The following is an 18607-nucleotide window of genomic DNA, read 5'->3' as shown; positions in this document are numbered from 1 at the left end:
AAATATTATATCATTAGAATACATATAAAGTGAAAAATCTGAGCAATAATTTAAGTAATCATTGTTTTTTCTATCAAACCAAGTCAGCTTCACGCTGTATCACGCATACAGTGTAAAGAACCTGGTGTTAAGACATTCCGTTCCCCACTTTCTGTTGATTTTTTCGAGGAATTGTGTGTTGAGTGGCAAAACTCAACGCCAGAGCGAATAAATAAAAAATTGCCTCGAATTCACAAACTTCACGTTACAATCACAACCTTGTGCCATTGCCCCACGACGAACTCCAATGTTTTTTACACAGTCGAGTATATACGAGTATGAAGCTAAAGTCAATCGTCCAATTACTCCGCGGCAATTCAGCGGTAGCTGTTGAGATATTCCATATAAAGGACCAGCAGCTCTTTTGGTTGGATGAGTTTTTGTTACTAAGACCTTTTTGGCGAGCAGCCCGGTTTCTTCGCGGTACCTTTTGTATACCTTAACAATTATGAGAGGACGTGGACTTACGTAATGCAACAACAGGTCGGCTCCAACCCTCAATCAGAGACTTCCTCATTTATACATTTGTGTGTCATATTCAGAGTGTGATTTCTTGCCTATATAACGGTACATGATTGTCGATTTCTTTTTTGGTTTTTGATTGTTACCAATTATTTGGTTTTATTAATTGTTATAAACGAGTGAAACTTGAGGCCAGTGCACGGGTGCAGGCGCAGGTGCACAAAGTGTGCTGCAAAATCGACTGGTTGTGGGTTTAATCCCCATTCGAGGAAAGGAAATATTTATTTAAATTTATATTTTCATTTCTTCGCTTTGCGGCGTAGAGTCCCTCTCAAAACGCAATGCCTCCAGAATTCGGCGGAAAGTGGGGAACGAAGATTCTTATCACGAGGTTCCCTCTGCCTACCCTGCTGGGTGCGGCATACAGCGTGAAGCACATTGGGATAGTGTTTGACTATAAAGCGATAACTGTGGATTGATTTCGCACCCGAGGGAATGATTATATTTTAATTCTTCCCTCTTTGGTGTCAGTCATTGGATCTCGTCATTCGACACCAAATGTCTCTATATTAGGGGTACACTATGTACACCCTTAACGAATACATTATCGTATACATAGTGAAGCTATTTTTTATATTTTACTATATGAAATTCGATGATTTGGTAAATAGGACTTGTTTTAAATAATTGTTAGAGTTAATAATTATATTGAAATGCTAATTATATTGCTTAGTTATAAATGTATTCGCTACTAACTTGTTCGTTACTATTTTAATAATAAATATAAGAAAATATATATTTTATCTCCACAGATAAAATATTTTATTAATATAAAAACGTTATTATAATATAATAATTTCAATTATATTTTGGAGAAAGGTTTCGTTCACTTTATTTAATTTTGTTGTTAGGTAGCATAGTACTTAGTACAATAGTTAACATACAAAAACGATAACCCAGACTTTCAGGCAGAAAAATAATCTATAAGTATATTTTTTATTATTTGAAAAACAACTGATATAGGTATATGCAAGGATTCTGTTTTAGAGACAATGAGATTCTAGGTGCCGGTGCCTGTATATTTTATTATAATAATAAAAAATAAATAAATAAATAAATAATAACTATAGAAGTTAGTAAAGTTGTTTTTGTTATTTTTGTTATTAACTACTAGTTTTCTATAATAAAATCTTTGATTTTCGAGATTATTTCACACTTTTGACAGTTTATAGCGTAGATTCTAGTAGTAAGATATTTAGTCCTACCTATTTTCGCGAACGGTGTATGTAATAAGGACGATATGTTTTACCTTAATAAAATCCAATTGAAACGTTATGAGAAAAAATTATTAGTATAGATTTTAATTATTCTCGTATGTTATTTTAATTATATTCGAATAATTTGTTAAGTCATATTTTTTTTATTTATACACTTACTTGTGTTGGCGAGATCGCAAAGTCAATAGCAGGTTAGACTATTTTTATGTATGTATGTATGCATTTTACAAAGGAACATTGAAAGGAAAACTTGATATGAATGGGACTAGTAGTATAGTATAGGTACTTAGGTATTTTATATACCTACTAAGTACTTATAGGCAAATGGTGATAAATATTCATATCAGAAATGTATTTCTCTAAAATCATAAAGATTAAGAGTATTAATATATTTACTAAATAATTCTCTTTTTATATAGGTTCGTAACTGTTCGAAAAACAAATACATTTTATTTCAATCGTACGAAGTACGAAGATATAGAACGTAACGAGATCTTAGCGTACAGGCCATAAATTAAACTTTTTATTCTTCTCTTGGACGGAATTTAAATCTACTTGGAAAATGTTAAAAATATTTCAAGAACAATTATTCGGTGGCGCATTGAACTTAACTCATACATATAATTATAATTATTCTTTTCGTTCGACATCAACAAGAGCCCGACAGCCTGTCTTAAGTTTTCTGGCGATGTGACCATAAATTACGCGGTAACGGGCGGACAAAAAATAACATTTCCTACTTCAGTAACGGGAGCGAAGTAAATTATAGATAGTAATGAAGTTGTCACATCTGCTTCGAGAGTCACGCGGTGTATTCCTTACGTTGTTTTTTTTATTTTGTTTTAGTAGGTCCACCAGTCGGTTTCAACGTTCAACCTCTATAAATTTTGTATGGTCACATCTAAGGACACTGGCTGGTGATTTATTTCCCGCCAAAATATCGTATACTTTTTTTTTTTTTATTTCTTTTAAGGCACTGGACATTTCGAGTAGCGTCCAACGATTATACAGATATGGTGGTCGCGTTCCATAGCCGACGGTAGTTGGTTTTAAAAAAGGAAATCTTTTTTTTGTTTATTTAACAAAAAGCAGTTTGGATACTTTTAAAGGTTTTCCAGAGTTCTTTGTTTTATTTCGATCAAAGATAATGTCATCACGAAACCTGTGAAGAACGGTGCAAGAAATTAAGGTGCCTTATTTACAGGAAAGGGCTTCCTTAAAAACTACTATTAATTATATCGTTGTGCACACATAGGTACATATGTATGTAAATAACTGTAAAAACATATGTAAAGTTATTAAAATTATTGATTAATACATTTTTTACATTTCATATTTAATTAATATGAAGTCGATAAGGTACAATGTTTCGTGGAATACTCTATTTACATAAAACAGTATACGTTATTAATTTACGTATAGCGTTACTGATTAAGCTAATGAAACTCAAATAATTAATATAACATTTGATTGACACTCGATCTGAGTGTTCTGAAAATGAACATAATATATGTTAGATATATATATAGATATATATATATATAGATATATCTATATATAAATGTGAAGTTAGTTTTCTTTAGCTCATGGTCTTACTACGCTAATGTGATATCCATGTTAGTTCGTTTTGTACCCGCCGCTATCTCGCACAAGACATCTGTATCAGTGGCACACCGACTCAATAGCTTTATATTAAAGCCTTATTTATTACTCAAACCTCTTTCGAATTTAGAATACGACACTTTGTTGAACTCAGAATAAGGATGTTGTTTTGGAGGCTCAGGCGGATTCATTATAACTATATAATTAAGAAATTTGTTCATATATTACCATTGCTAATATACTTATAATTGTTTTTTTTTGGCTAGGTTAAAATTGGTAGAATAGGTAATCTACCTAATATTTTTTTTGTAATGGTAATCTGAGTATTTATTTGATGATATCTGATTGAATTAAAGCTGTTAATTTCCACAAAGCTTAGTATGAAATTAATTATTTTGTCGTTGAACTATATAAATATAATTAATAAATAATTTAATACATTATGCTAAATAAATTATGTATTTATTTCATTCTAATTTTATGCAAAAACATCATGTAATGATCTATTAATATTAATAATAATATGTACTTACAAATGTAGGTGTAATAACATTTGTAAGTCTAAAAATGTTATGTTTAGCTTTCGTATTAAGTAATTCGATATAAAAACGAAATAATTAATAAAAAAATCTAGATATGTAAGTACTTTAAACATTTGAATATAAAACCAACAAGTTACGAGTATAATGAAATATAAATATTTAATTTTGATGTCTGTTTTGATATCTATCAGTGTAGTATAGTATAAGTGTACAGTTTTTAGTAGCTATAACAGTTAAAATATGAGCGGCGCTTCGACGGTTCGCGCCAGCTGGAGCCGGCCGTGCATGAGGTAGCGCCCCCTGCTGGCTCGCTATGCGGTACAACACTAACACCAACCATCCCACACACTCCTATACTATGGTGACAATTTGAAATATATTTTACTTATCTATCTTCTTCTATATATATAAAATCGAAAGGTCACTCACTCATCACGAAATCTCAGAAACTACATGTGCTAGGAACCTCAAATTTGGCATAGGAGTTACTTATAGGACGTAGGTGCTCGCTAAGACGGGAATTTGTAATATTCGACTTCTAAGGGGTTGTTTTTGGGGTTGAAAGTTTGTATGAAACTTCGTTACTAATGACATTTGTCTTTGTCATTCGTTACTAAATGCTAGGAGTCTCAAATTTTGCATAGACGTCACTAGAACGTAGTCATGGAGACAGAAATTAATAATAACATAGTTCACGCGGGTGAAACCGCGAGCGGGCCGCTAGTTCAACTATAACTGTAGATCAATTTCCTCTATATTACTTATAACGACTGTTCAGCGTTTCCGTTTTTGCAGCATCATTGGTACGTACAAAAAAGATATATTTATTAAAAAAAAAACAACACTGTGGCCACCGGACGAGGTGGTATCGCGTAGGAAATCTCCATTTTTTTGCCGATCCTAAACATGAATGGTGCTTACGATTTATGAGATCACAATGACCTTTTTTAAGTCATCCCGTTTTTTATCTGTGCCTCTCGTTATCTTTGTACATTTTGTGTCTTCATCTATTAATAATGTCTTCTTTTAGCGGGGGTGACGTTTTCTAGCGATTAATCGATAAGTTGACGTATCCCAATGTAACAGATTGGAAGTTTTGGAATACAGGTAGGTTTGTTCAGGATATATTTACTTTTGAATGCGTTTCACATGAGGACCTTCGAGTTATCGCTAGTGGGACACAGAAAACCTCTTGTATGCAAATTTTTGCCAGTTTGCTAAGTGACCGTATCGGTACACGAGCGCCCGAGGCGTTTGCGTTAGAACTGTAGTAAAGGACGCCGGTGCTGCAACGTATGCAATATCTAAGTCAAGCCAGAAAGGGCTATATTCGATATAGCATAAGTTGTTGTAATCTTGTTTCTAGTTTTATATCTGACTTGGGTGCGTAAATCTTGTCAGGTAAATACAAACGTCCCGTCACCGCGGCGCATCTTAAATGCAGTCGGCTTTGAAGCCACTTTTACTTTGTTGAATTATGTTTTGCTAAATAAATGTTTTTTTTTATAATAAAGTTAATTATTTTTGTACATTTTGAGGCCAGTTAAGGTGCAGTGGTACAAGCGTATAACTTTTTGGGTGATAGGTTGTGGCTCTGAAGTCAAGGCAAAAGCCCGGCGTTGAGTTACGTCACTCAACACGTAATGACCCCAGACTTCGGTGAAAAGTGGGAAGCGGAGTGTTTTAACATAAGCTTGCCTCTGCCTACCCTGCGAGATAAAGCGTGAAGCTGAAAAAAACTTTTTTATAACAAACTTTATTAAATCATAAAAAAAGTATTGACAATATTTTATGCTGCAGAATTTGTTCTTATTATTTGTAAAAACGAATAACTTTATTTATATTTTAAAAATGCCTACTGTTATTACTATACTTAAAAATAATAAATAATTATGTAATGCATATAAATATTTATTATTTTTCAGTAGGTACTACATCTTGAAAGCATTATAATAATAAAAATATTTTAATAATAAAAAAAATATATTAAAAAACTGGCCTCAAATCTAAGTATTTAAATATTATAAATATAGTTTACTTTTTTATATAACTAAGTATAATTTTGAAGTTATTTTTTTTATTTAAAATTATTATATGTTAAAAGACATAACTTAACTTTTATAAGTTGAAAAATTATACCTATAATCACCAGTTTACCCGAATATTGTACAATTAGCCTTCGCTACATTCATTCTCAGATTCTGTCTTAGCGGTAAAAGGACTTATAGAAATAAGCTCTTTCGAATAAACAAGGAACTTTTAGAATCGGTCTACAAATGACGGGGAAATCGTCGGACAAACTTGAGAAAACATTTAGATAACAAATATAGAACCTCCTTATTTTAGAAATAAGAAGTCTGTTAAAAAATCTTCGATAGTTGCCAGCGAACACTTGGCCTAAAATATTTAGCTCAGACAAAAGCAATTTCCTTTTCAAAGAATTGGAATTCTCCAAAGCAGTTTCCTTACGCCCTCGAGTTTACTGGAAAGATCAACATTTTCTGTGGGTAACGCGGGGTGGGCCTGCTGGGTGCTCAGGAATTCGTTTTACGCAAGCGTATCCGTCGGCCATTAGTTCTGAAGTAAAATCTCATATCCTCGAATTCTTCGAAATTAATTGCTTGCCTTCATACCGCATGACACCCAAGAGTCGTGTGTTCTTTGATTGCATCATTTTACTAGATATACACTTATAGTCAAATTTAAAATAATTTATTATCTTAGTAGAAACTTGTTTATTTTAAAATATAATTTACAATTAATGGCCTTAAGAATAACTCTAAAGTACGACTTTTGTAAAAAGAAACAAATGACATCTATAGACATTCGTTGACCATAAAATATAGGTATTTGCTGACTCCTGGTTGCTTGTGCTGGTTCCTTATCATTTCTTTGTCCCCATAGGCTCACATATTATGGTTTCAAAATCTATATATATAAAATCGAAAGGTCACTCACTCATCACGAAACCTTAGAAACTACATGTGCTAGGAATCTAAAATTTTGCATAGGAGTTACTTATAGGACGTAGGTGCTCGCTAAGACGGGAATGTAATATTCGACTTCTAAGGGGTTGTTTTTGGGGTTGAAAGTTTGCATGAAACTTCGTTACTACAAATGCTAGGAGTCTCAAATTTTGCATGAACGTCACTTACACTTACTCATGGATATAGAAATTAATAATAAAGTAGTTTACGCAGGCGAAGCCGCGGGCGGGCTGCTAGTACATATATACGAATTGGCAGTAGTTTTTATTAGTCGTTAAACCAGCTGCGTTGCGGCGGCGTTCCATTCCCGTCATGGATACGTCATGCTGGAGCCGAGGAATTGTAACGGAAAACAATGACTAGCACGGTGACCGCGGTGCAGCGATCGAATGACCGCGTATTCGAAAACAACTAAAAGCTCTTGCATACACATTTGTACCTGTGTAAATTTATTTATTACCATGAAATAACTTTAAATATTAAGTATTTGTTATTTAATTTTTATTATTACTTATTTAATATTTAAATTTAATCTTAGTATTTAGTTGAGCAAACAATTTGGAACACACACTCACCTAGATTTCTTTGGATATACCTGAACGAAAAATAACTCTTTTGGATTTATATTCCAATATATTATGTGTATATTTATATTATACATAGCTTTATTTACTACATGCACAAATTTATGCGAATGAGCGAATGCGAATATTTATAACTAAATTTTTGTATTTTCTGTAGAAAACACATTTATATTTTTTGCTTATTTCCGGGTAAGGATTGTTTTTTATATGTTTTATGGTCCAAATATAAAAATGTTTTCGTTTTTATATTAGGCACGTTTTCCTAAACAAAAATTGACTGTGCAAATCATATGTACAATAACCGTTTAGTAAGTTAATCGTAATTTGTGGATATCGACCGACTCGTAATAAGAATAAAAAAGATTTCTTGTAAAATCAATCAAATAGTAATAAATGAAATCCTCTATAAACTAACAGTTATAATGTTTAGCATTCAGCAGCATGGTCTTCTCCAGATTTGAATCCTGAATACCTGGAGATGGGGTTCCGTGGCGGTGGCGGGCTGGGCTCCACGTCGCGTACAAAACGAATGCGGACCAGCTTCAAGCACCACCAATTGCGCACCATGAAGTCCTACTTCGCAATCAACCATAACCCTGATGCCAAGGACTTGAAACAGTTGAGCCAGAAGACTGGACTTCCTAAAAGGGTTTTACAGGTAAAAACAAGTTTATTTTTATTTACGTGAAACAAATTGATATCTGTTAGTTTCATATAAACAATCAGTTAATCAGTTTGTGTTTTGTACCCAATAATGGTAGGTTTAGTCAAAATTATTTTTTAAGCGGTGGCGAATTCTGAAGCGTACTTTTTCATAACAAGATTCGCTTTGCGATGTTATTTTGTGTGGTTGCCTTCTCTAATTCTTACTGTCTAGGTAATAATTGCTGCTTGTTCATAATAATATTTTTCTAATTAAATTAAAGGAAAATAATATGCTCTAACGCGCTCTTTACAATTAACAAATACATCAAGATGAATCGTACAGGTGAGTGATAAAATCGTAATTAACATAATATTTATGTGAATGTAACATAAAGTTAGTTTTGGTTAATAATATATCAGTAATCTACGAGTTTCTTTTAAGAAACCTACCTAAAAGTATTTCTGTCCATAGTTCATACAGTAGGCTGCTAAGTGCCAACATTTTGAAAGTAAACTATCTTAGCAGCCACATCTGCCTGTTGTTACCGGTCAGCACTAATAACTTGAATACACTTCGGCATGTTTTTACAATTTAGACCTTTCTATTGCATCTAATTTGTTGGCAGTTGCGGCCCTTTAATGTGGATCTGGCACGGTACCTTGAAAGAGTCAGCCTTTGTTCTCGTAATTACGACGTTTTTACATATAAAAGCGTTGCGTAACATATTTCGTTGCTTTGTATTGAAATTGTATTCAATTCAATAAATAAATAAGGTAGAAGTTGTAGTGGTAATAGTGGTACGTTTTCTTTAATTATGAATTTCATAGAGATCAGTCACTAAAATATTTCTTATTGAATAAACAAAATGCGTTCTGATGTGCATAGCTATATCTATCTATACTTTGTATATATATAAAGGGCGTCTTGGAATTTTGAGGTATATGAATGGTAGGCATTGTGTAGCGTTTATCGACTTGCCGAACCGAGCCGATTTAGTCCGAAAGGTAGATAGCGCGCGCCGCATAAATTTTCCATGAACCAATTATACGATCCCAAAGAGAATCCCTCTCTCCCTCCGTCCTCAAAATATTGATCGAGATTTTTTTCTCACAAAAAACGAACGGCCCTCGTACGCCATTTTGGTGAGATAAAGGCTTTTTCGTTTTGGATATATCTATATAGGCCGAACGCTTCTGTAGAAAAATGTTGGGGATACTTTTTCAATATAGATTGCGTCAGCTAGTTAGCGATAGAATTGTGATATTTAATTCGTAAAGAACGGTTGCAAATGTAATTTTGACATTGATTCAAGTTAATATAATTTATACCTAGTAAAATAAAATTTGAGAACATAAGCAATATTGATATTTTAAATTATATAGTTTGATAAATAAAATTACACTATCTAAGCTCTCGATCTTAAATTATTTCTTAATATAAATTTTCTTGAGCTTTTAAGCCTACTCCAAGAATTTACGTAACACGATCTAAACTGAAACAATATTAGACATATGTCATAGTCGTTAGTATCTAATAGGTTAGATAAAGATTTTTTTTCCAACTTCACGCTGTATCCCGTACACACCAGGGTAGGTAGAAGGAACCTAGTGTTAAGACACTCCGTTCCTCACTTTCCGCCGAATTCTGGAGGCATTGCGTGTTGATTGGCGGAATTCAACGCCGTATTTTAGTATTTTATAATAACAAAATTTCTATGCTGTAGATACATAAATAAAATGCTTGCTGTGTACAATTACATGATGGACAAGCATCTTGTTCTTCCCATATTGAAAGTCCAAGGTTATTGCATAATGTTTTTAGTCGTCGCTACAAACGTCGCTTAGCACTCCCACAGCTACTATTTCACCATTAAATTAAGGCAAATTGAAAAGAATGAAAAGCCATAGCGTTTTATTATTATTATTTTTTTAAACAATTATTACTGGTATAAGTAAACTAGTGATTTAGTCTGGTGTACAGGCGATCGTCTAATTGGGCGGGCCTGGCGCGGCGTCAGCACCGCGACGGTGCGCGTGCGCATTTAGAATGCAAACCGCCATAACTCTCTCCGTGCGTCCACAATTGTGTGATTTGTCACTCGGTCCGTTTGTATGTTTTTTTTTCTCTCTCAGCTGAATAATGACACAGGTTCAAGAAGCACTTCGTAATTAGGTGATTGAAAAAGTGATGCTCCGTGTAATTTGTCGTTGTGAAAGGGGGGGAGGGGGGGGGGACTGTTTCTCTGTCGTGGTTACTATAGTAATAGAGTTATTGATGGTTATTGAATTCGTATGTGTTTTCCAATGTAAACGTTTTAAGATCTATTTTTTACATGTAACTTTTACTATAAGATTATGTATATGATTTTTTTATTATAATTTATAACTAGTGACTCGCCCGTGGCTCCGTCGTCTTAAAATATGTCCAGTAACATTCTCTTGCCAAATAATAAGCAACTAAAATCAATCAGCAATCATTATGTACCAGAAATTTGTAAAAATCTCCCTACAGAGATGTTAACTTTGTTATAGAAACATTTTATAGCTGCTTTTTTCACAAGACAATATAATCATATGCTTTTAGTTTAGTGGTTACTGTCGAAAGTGGCTCTGTCCTCTCATTTTAAATTTCTGAACTTTTGTAAGATAATAATTTAAATGATATTCTGTAAAGAGAAATTATAATATACAGTAAATGCACGCACAACGTGTGAAATGTATTTAATTAGATTAGGAATAATTCTGTATTGCTTAAAATAGTTACTATGGGTTCTTTATTAGGAGATAGACATATATCCACGCAGATTTATTTTGTGCATCTTTTAAGATGGTAATTTCCATATTCATTATTTCGATATGAACCGTGAGATTTTACCAGAGTATGCTTATGTTACTGGGACTCATGGTCAATGACTTCCGCAACTTCCATTCAGCCCTTTCAACACCTTTTCTATAAAAGGTAACCCTAAATATATCTTTTCTCATGGTCAACTCTATGTTTCTACTAAATTTCATGACAAACGGTAAGGTGTTTTAGACCTGAATACGTAAGTGTTTTCCAGAATGTGTCTTCCATAACAAAAAAAAAACTTTTGCCTTTTAATATTAATAGAGTCCTATTTATCTGAATAAAGACGATTTAATCCTTTACTTTTGTTATTAACACATTTTACTACACTTTACTGAGTTAATTTTGACACGAATACTAAAAATATTTTTAACGATTCAGAAACATCACCAACAGTTCAGAAGGCCCCGACCCTCGCAATTAGAATCGGATGATCACACCTCAACATTAGGCCGAATATAATTTTACTTTCTAAGTACGTTTGGTGACAATAAAAAGGAGATGAGACCAAGATATTAAGTGCCTTGTACCGCGATCTTAAGACCTATATTAGTCTGAAAGGGCTCCTAAGATCACAATCAAACGGTCTAGTAATTAGTACGAACGCATCGCCCTGAGACGCTCGGCTGGGCAGATAATTTCCGCCGCGATTTCAAAAGGCATCCATTTGTCATTTGGTCGCGCGTACTCGCGCCAAGCGGACGTGCTACGTCTCCTTCCTAATTTATTCAAATATTATTTATATAAGGAAAACGGGACTATTAATCACATCTGTTCGTTTCTTTTTTATTTATGCGTAAGTGGAATTCACTGTGTGTCTTTGATCGCTTTGTTTATCGAGATGTTATTTTAGCGTTATCTGTATTACTTATTTACATTTGTCAATTATTTATAAGAATAAAAAAAATGGTCTGAAATTTTATGTTTTTCTTACCTTTTTTATAGGAAACGGTGTTTACACTGCGTAAGCTTTCATTTAAGCAGCTTTTAAAATATTAATTACGTTTACTGTATCCGTGGAATCTTTTTTCACGTGTTGATTTATATCGTGTAGAAAAAGTAACGAAACAATTTCTAATATCAGTCATACTTACATAAATAAGTAGTTCGGTCACGATTCAGATACTTCGATAAAGTTGGCCGGTTAAATGTGAAGTTGCATATAATTCACGCAAGTGAGATATCCACGAGTACTAAAATATTAGTAAGTATTTATTTATATGAAACGTGTTACTATAGTGGAGTCAACAATCTCAGAAAGTCCGGGTTTTAAAAAAAACTTGTAAGCAAATACAAAGACAGTTTCAAAATAACAACACAGTTTATTAATATTGACATACATAGCGACCGAGAGCACTCTGTCAATGTCATAGATGAACAGCGCGCCCCAGATTTACATCTTGTTCGAGAAATATTCCTACTGCACCATTACGTCTTCTTCCAACCATCTTGTTATTGGATGAAACGTTCAAATTATATATTTGAATTAAGTAATTAATATATGTAGGTATTATAAGGTTATTTTTGTTTGTTAAAATCATATCTCTCATTAGGTATTGTGAAATGAAAATTTTATACGGAAATATTGGCTTTCGGATTATTTATATAATTACATTTTGTACAAATTATGGCTGGCTAACAGTTATATGAATAAATATTTAAAGCATTAGCAACTTCACATTATGATGACTTAAAATGAATTGACTATATATATATCTATCTATATATATATCTATACTAGCGGACCCGGACGCGGCTACGCCTGCTTGAAATATAAGAATACAATTTCTATAGAAATATAATTTCAATCTAGATGAAATGCTAAAAGTGACTATTATATTTATTTTCATAAGGATGAATATCAAAATGACGCGGTAACGAACGCGGTCGCGTAGCGACGACGGTTGTTATTAACATGGTAGAATAAATTGCATGTCAAATTAGAAAGTATTTTAATTTATTAGTACATATGTGTAATGTAATGTTATATAGCCTATAGCACTTCTGAAGAATTCAGCTTTCATACAAAACAAAAACAAAGTGAATCGATCCAGTAGATCCAGAGATCTTAGCGTTCAAACAAACAAACAAACAAACTCTTCCGCTTTATTATATTAGTATAGATATATAAAATCGAAAGGTCACTCACTCATCACGAAATCTCAGAAACTACAAGTGCTAGGAATCTCAAATTTTGCATAGGAGTTATTTATAGGACGTAGGTGCTCGCTAAGACGGGAATTTGCAATATTCGACATCTCAAGGGTTGTTTTTGGGGTCGAAAGTTTGTATGAAACTTCGTTACTACAAATGCTAGGAGTCTCAAATTTTGCATAGACGTCACTAGGACGTAGTCATGGAGACAGAAATTAATAATAACATAGTTCACGCGGGTGAAACCGCGAGCGGGCCTCTAGTATTACACATTCTTTTTTATAGCCTCTTAAAACCTAGATGCAGGTGAAGTTTATATGAAATATGTATAGAAAAGAAGGTCAATAAATAATGTCTGGTAAGCTTTAGCGTATAGGGATTAACAATATATTAGTATACAACACAATATGGAGACAAAAACACAAACAAGAAGCAACAAAATGATTTTATGTATTTAATTAAAACTATAAAATAGCTAAAACTAAAATATAGTAATAACATTAATGTATAGAGACTAAAAACTTCTATTTGAAAAACTATATATAAAATAATAAATATTTTACATTGCGGATGTTAGTGCAAATTGAGACGTAAACTTTAGTAATAGAAACTATTTTCAAATAGCACAGAAACTGAGTTGACGGCGTAACAAATGGTGCGTCCGATAGCATGCCTCTGCAAACTTGAACGAGCCAGGCGAGAATAGTAGCGCGGTGGTCCAAGTTTAAAGTGACATTCGATTTACTTTTCCAATTTACAAACTAAGTATGGTCTTTAGGGGACCGATAGGTATTAATGAAACAAAAAATATTTCAATCTTTGTTTTAATTAATCGAGGTTAGCTTAGTCTGTGCTTAACACCGTTAAATGTAGAAAAATAACAATATTAAATTCTATATGCTTTTTTCGAGATGGTACTTACTGTGCAATTGTGGTATTTGTCGCTTTTAGCTTACATCCTCCTCTGTGTTCGCTAAGAGAATTTAAAATATTTCTTGACAATTGGAATTATTTTTCGTTTCATGATTTTTCTCATTGTTAGGCTTGCTCGTGTAATGGATAGCTATGTTGTCGAGATAATGAGGGGTACCCAGGCACGCGGCACTCATTTATTTTATGATGGTTGTTGACTATGTCAATTATAATTCTGCGGATTATTCTAAGATTGAAATGCACAAAATATACATTCTTACATATACCTAAAAGAATAAAGTAAATAGATATTATTGTTTATGGTTTAAAATAACATATTTTTGTAATTCTATAGTGTGTTCCTATTGGTTATATTTTATGGTAATAGTAGCTCTACACAATGATCACTGCTCGCACTACTAGTGTTTCATAATGAGAGTATTTCGGGACCACCGTGCTCCAGCCTTATCTTGACTTGACAGCGGTAGGTACGTGCCAACATGACATCATTAACGGTGCGCGTGCGCATGTCTTCTGCGCTTTTCGTTAATTTCTCAACAGAATACCTTCGAACACTAGCTTAGTTTTACTTTATTTTTTGTAATTATTAAGATTGACATTGGTAACTTATTTATGATCTTCTCGGTGACTGGATGATGGAGGATGATTTGCACCCTCTTTCTCCTATTGTGGCATAGGTTTTTGTGATTAAGAAAGAAGCGCAATCTAAATTTGGCGTTAGGCAACATTCGTAGCGGCCATGACGCGGTGGGCGGGGCGAGCAGTGCGGCCGCGCGCCATTGGTCATCATATTCGCGCGTCCTGTAAATGTTGTTTCTTACATTTAAAAAGCAACGATAATTACATATAAAATATTATATTTATACAGTTAGTAAACGAACTGTCCGTCAATACAGTCGTTTAGTCTTTTACTTTTATGTGATACTTAATGATTTACTAAGTGTTCTAAGAATGTAAGCTATCAGCGCGTGCGTTTAATTGTCGGCGTCGGGAACATCGTGATGGAATGTCTGATCTAATGCATTTAGCAAAGATCCGTCGTTCTTGTATGCAGAGTGGCGTGGTACAGGTTGCAGAGTGTAGAGTTGCGTCTCTCTCTCCGATGATGGGGTTGATTATTGACCTATTAGCGGAATTATGTAATTAAAACTTAGCCATGAAACATAATCTACAGAACATTTAAGTATATGAAACAGTTTCACGTCTTGCAGACAAAAAGTTCGTTCTTCTTTAGTAGGATATTTCCAATTACTAGATAGCATAGTGTTTATGCGTTTTTAGGTCTTAACCTACATACCTACCTACCCACTATATAATTTAAGATAATTCATTTTACCATTGACAAAGATAGAGATGAAAATAGTATTACGCTGGCGACGTTTATTTACAAATATTGCTCAGTGAAATATATTTAGTTATTTACAATGCCGACATCAAAATTAAGTTTTTGTTCACAGGTATGGTTCCAGAACGCACGAGCAAAATGGCGGAGAATGGTGACGAAACAGGAGAACAAAATGGCGGAAAAGTGTTCTCCAGATGGTTCACTAGAAATGGACATGTACCACGGACAGATAGGCTCTATACAGTCGCTGCCGCCGCACAGCCCGCCCTACAGCGTGATGGGCGGCCCGCCCAGCCCCAACTCCATGGACTGTCCGTAGCCCCAGTTTTGCGCTTTATGAGCGCTATGCAATTGAACATTAACATTCGAGGTGAAACTATCGGCGCTCTTGGAAAATGGTGTAAAAATTTAGTGGAACTCTTGATTGGTGATACTGGAATGTTATATATATTGCAGTGTTAATTAAATATTGTAGACTCATCGAGTGAAATATTCGACGTTAGTTTCGAAACTTTGAACGACACACCCGTATTTATAACTGTAAACAGTTGATACAAATGGAAGTAAATTGGCTTAATCATTTTTAGGCTGTAGAATATAATATTACTGTGAAAAAAGTAATTATTATTTAAAATGACTACAAATATATTTACATCCGTCCAACTTACAACAAATGGAACCCTTCCCGGTCGTAGATACACGTATGTGTATGTGTTACGCGTTCATGTAATGATCTCTTATAAAATGGACCGACAATGTACTAGTTTCCATCAAATTAAGCTTTCGAATTGTTATGAAGGCTGAATAGCAGTTTGAAATTGAATATTCTGTAAACTCAGCACAATTATATTTCTGAACCGCAGTGAATAATTGTGAGGTGAGGTGCTTTCGAAGTACGAGTAGAATAACTTAACTACTAAACTTTCAGGTCATTATTTTTTTTAAATAAATGTATTTAAAGAAAATAGTGACAAGAAGTTGGAAATGAGAATAAAAGATAACTTCCTATTAGTTTCTGATACATAACTGTTATTTGCAGCTAATAATTAGGTATACTTAACTATACTATGTGTGTACCTGTCACTTGTCTATTTTTTATTGAAAAAAAAAACACGATATTACGTTTTTGTATAAAGTTATTGTTTAATTTTTTATTCCAACAATATTTTAGAAATGTCAGTTTTCTCATCATAAAATGTAAATTTTATTTTTAATTTCATGGTTTATTAATTTTTTTATATTCATCGAGATATATTATTTAGACTTACTTATGTTAACATAACTTATAATGATTTTCATAAAGGAAAATGTTATAATTTCTACATTACATAAAAATAATGGAAGAATTTTAATTAATATATACTATTTATTTATTGAAACCTATATTTAATTTAGTATTTAAGATACGTTTAATTTAATTATAGTTATAAGAAAATTTCCATAGTAAGATAGTTTAGCGTAAAACATGTTACTTATATTAAGATAAGTCTGTATAAGCTCTGAAAATTGGCTAATACATCACTGTAATCGAAATTAATAGATACAATTCCCTTTCAAAATATAATTTTGTTATAAAGTACTTTGAATATTTAAATTATTTTTTTGCAGGACGTCACTTGACTCTGTAGGAAGATTCTTCACAAATTATTAAATGTCTAAAAGAAAAATAAAATAATGTATAACTTAAAAGTAACAAATAAAATTCTAGAACATTAAATGTTTCACCAATCTCTGCAATATCGTTAAAGTATCTATTATTAGATGTAATTTAAACAACTTTTTTTATAAGTACACACACTGGTAGTTCCTTTTGTATAAAATAAATATCCATTAGACTATTCTAACGTTATATCGTAAGACCATAGTTATTAGTCTTTTATAATCATTTTAAGAGAAAATAATAGTTAATATTACATTTTAACCCAAAATGGAGCAAACGCATACAGACTGGGAGTTATAGAGTCACTCCATAGAAATATATGTTAAGAATGTGTATTTTTTTTCATTGTCTAATTCTAATATTCCGTAGATATTAGTTATAATAACTGTAAAAAATATTAATATTAGTAAAGGGCTCTCATTTCGGATACACAAGCAACAACCATACTGGATACATTGTTCATGTGACTTAAATTATAAAGATCTGTTAATAAAATATTCCCAAATTAATTTGCATTTTGTTTTCAATCCTTCATTCCTCATTTAATGTGCAATTTCTTTTAAATCGATAAAGTGAATTTCCAATTTAAATACATCTAGCGGCTGTACCGCAGCTTCGTTTATTTATTTAATATTTTTTAAAATGTTTTTAGGAAAAATTGGTTGGAATGATTCTATACCTATAGGTTATTCATATTGTTATATTTATACACTATATTATACACTAAATTAATTGTAACTCAAACCTTTTGTTTAGTTTTGATTTTATTTATTAATGCGCAGCGACACAAGGGTGTGACTGTAACGCGACGGTTGTGTGTTCGATCCCCACTCGAGGAAGTGAAATATTTATTTACGTTTATATTTCCATTTCTTCGGTCTGGTGTCGAGACAAAGCGTGACGTTGATTTCTGCCACTCAACACGCAATGCCTCCTGAATTCGGTAGAAAGTGGGGAACTGAATGTCTCAACACTAGGTTCCCTCTGCGTACCCTGCTGTGAGCGGGATACAGCGTGAAGCTGACCATCTACTTGATAGAATAGGATATTCGCGATTTGTTTTCGTTTTCGTATTTTTTGTTAATTTGATAGCGATACATTATAAGAAATTTATCAGATACGATGGATAGGTATCCTAATTATCTACTTAATCTTTATATATGGTAGGGAAATCTGGGAAGCTTAGCTAAAAGGAAAATAAAATATTTCATAAAGATATTCGAAGCTGTTTTGGTATATTACAAGTGTAAGTACCTATATATTGCTATTAATGAAAATTACAAAGTGAGAATATATAAAAGATGCAAATTGCATCGAAAGTTATTTGATGCACTTTAAGTGTTTTTGAGAAATAGTTAAAAAAATTAAATTTAATATTAAGATAATGATGCAAATAAAATCTAAAAAAGTATTTTCAAAATATGTATACCTATGCTAAAGAAAATTAAACTCAAAAGTTTTACTAACGAAAATTTCACAAGCTGGATTTCCTGTCAACTAATAATAATAATTTTAAGCTTAAGTTTAGT

General features: G+C 32.7%; 1 protein-coding gene across 3 annotated transcripts in view; it reads left to right on the top strand.

The window, feature by feature from the left end:
• The window catches only part of LOC146527093 (protein apterous-like), a 54325-nt gene extending 36738 nt beyond the window's left edge, over positions 1-17587 (top strand). For 2 of the 3 annotated variants that reach the window (XM_085206030.1, XM_085206029.1), the window contains exons 5-6: positions 7949-8151; positions 15531-15884. In XM_085206030.1, coding sequence (XP_085062156.1) covers positions 7949-8151; positions 15531-15737 — 410 coding nt within the window. In that variant the 3' untranslated portion in view covers positions 15738-15884. Of the gene's footprint in view, positions 1-7948; positions 8152-15530 lie in introns of all 3 variants that reach the window. The other variant, XM_085206031.1, reaches the window with a different exon arrangement.
• Positions 17588-18607: the final 1020 nt, after the last annotated feature.

The sequence above is a fragment of the Heliconius melpomene genome, chromosome 21, assembly GCF_056956725.1.
Source record: "Heliconius melpomene rosina isolate 202511_hmr_F chromosome 21, ASM5695672v1, whole genome shotgun sequence".
Classification (NCBI taxonomy): Eukaryota; Metazoa; Arthropoda; class Insecta; order Lepidoptera; family Nymphalidae; genus Heliconius; species Heliconius melpomene.
Note: the sequence above shows the minus strand (reverse complement) of the source record. Positions and strands in the feature narration are given on the sequence as shown.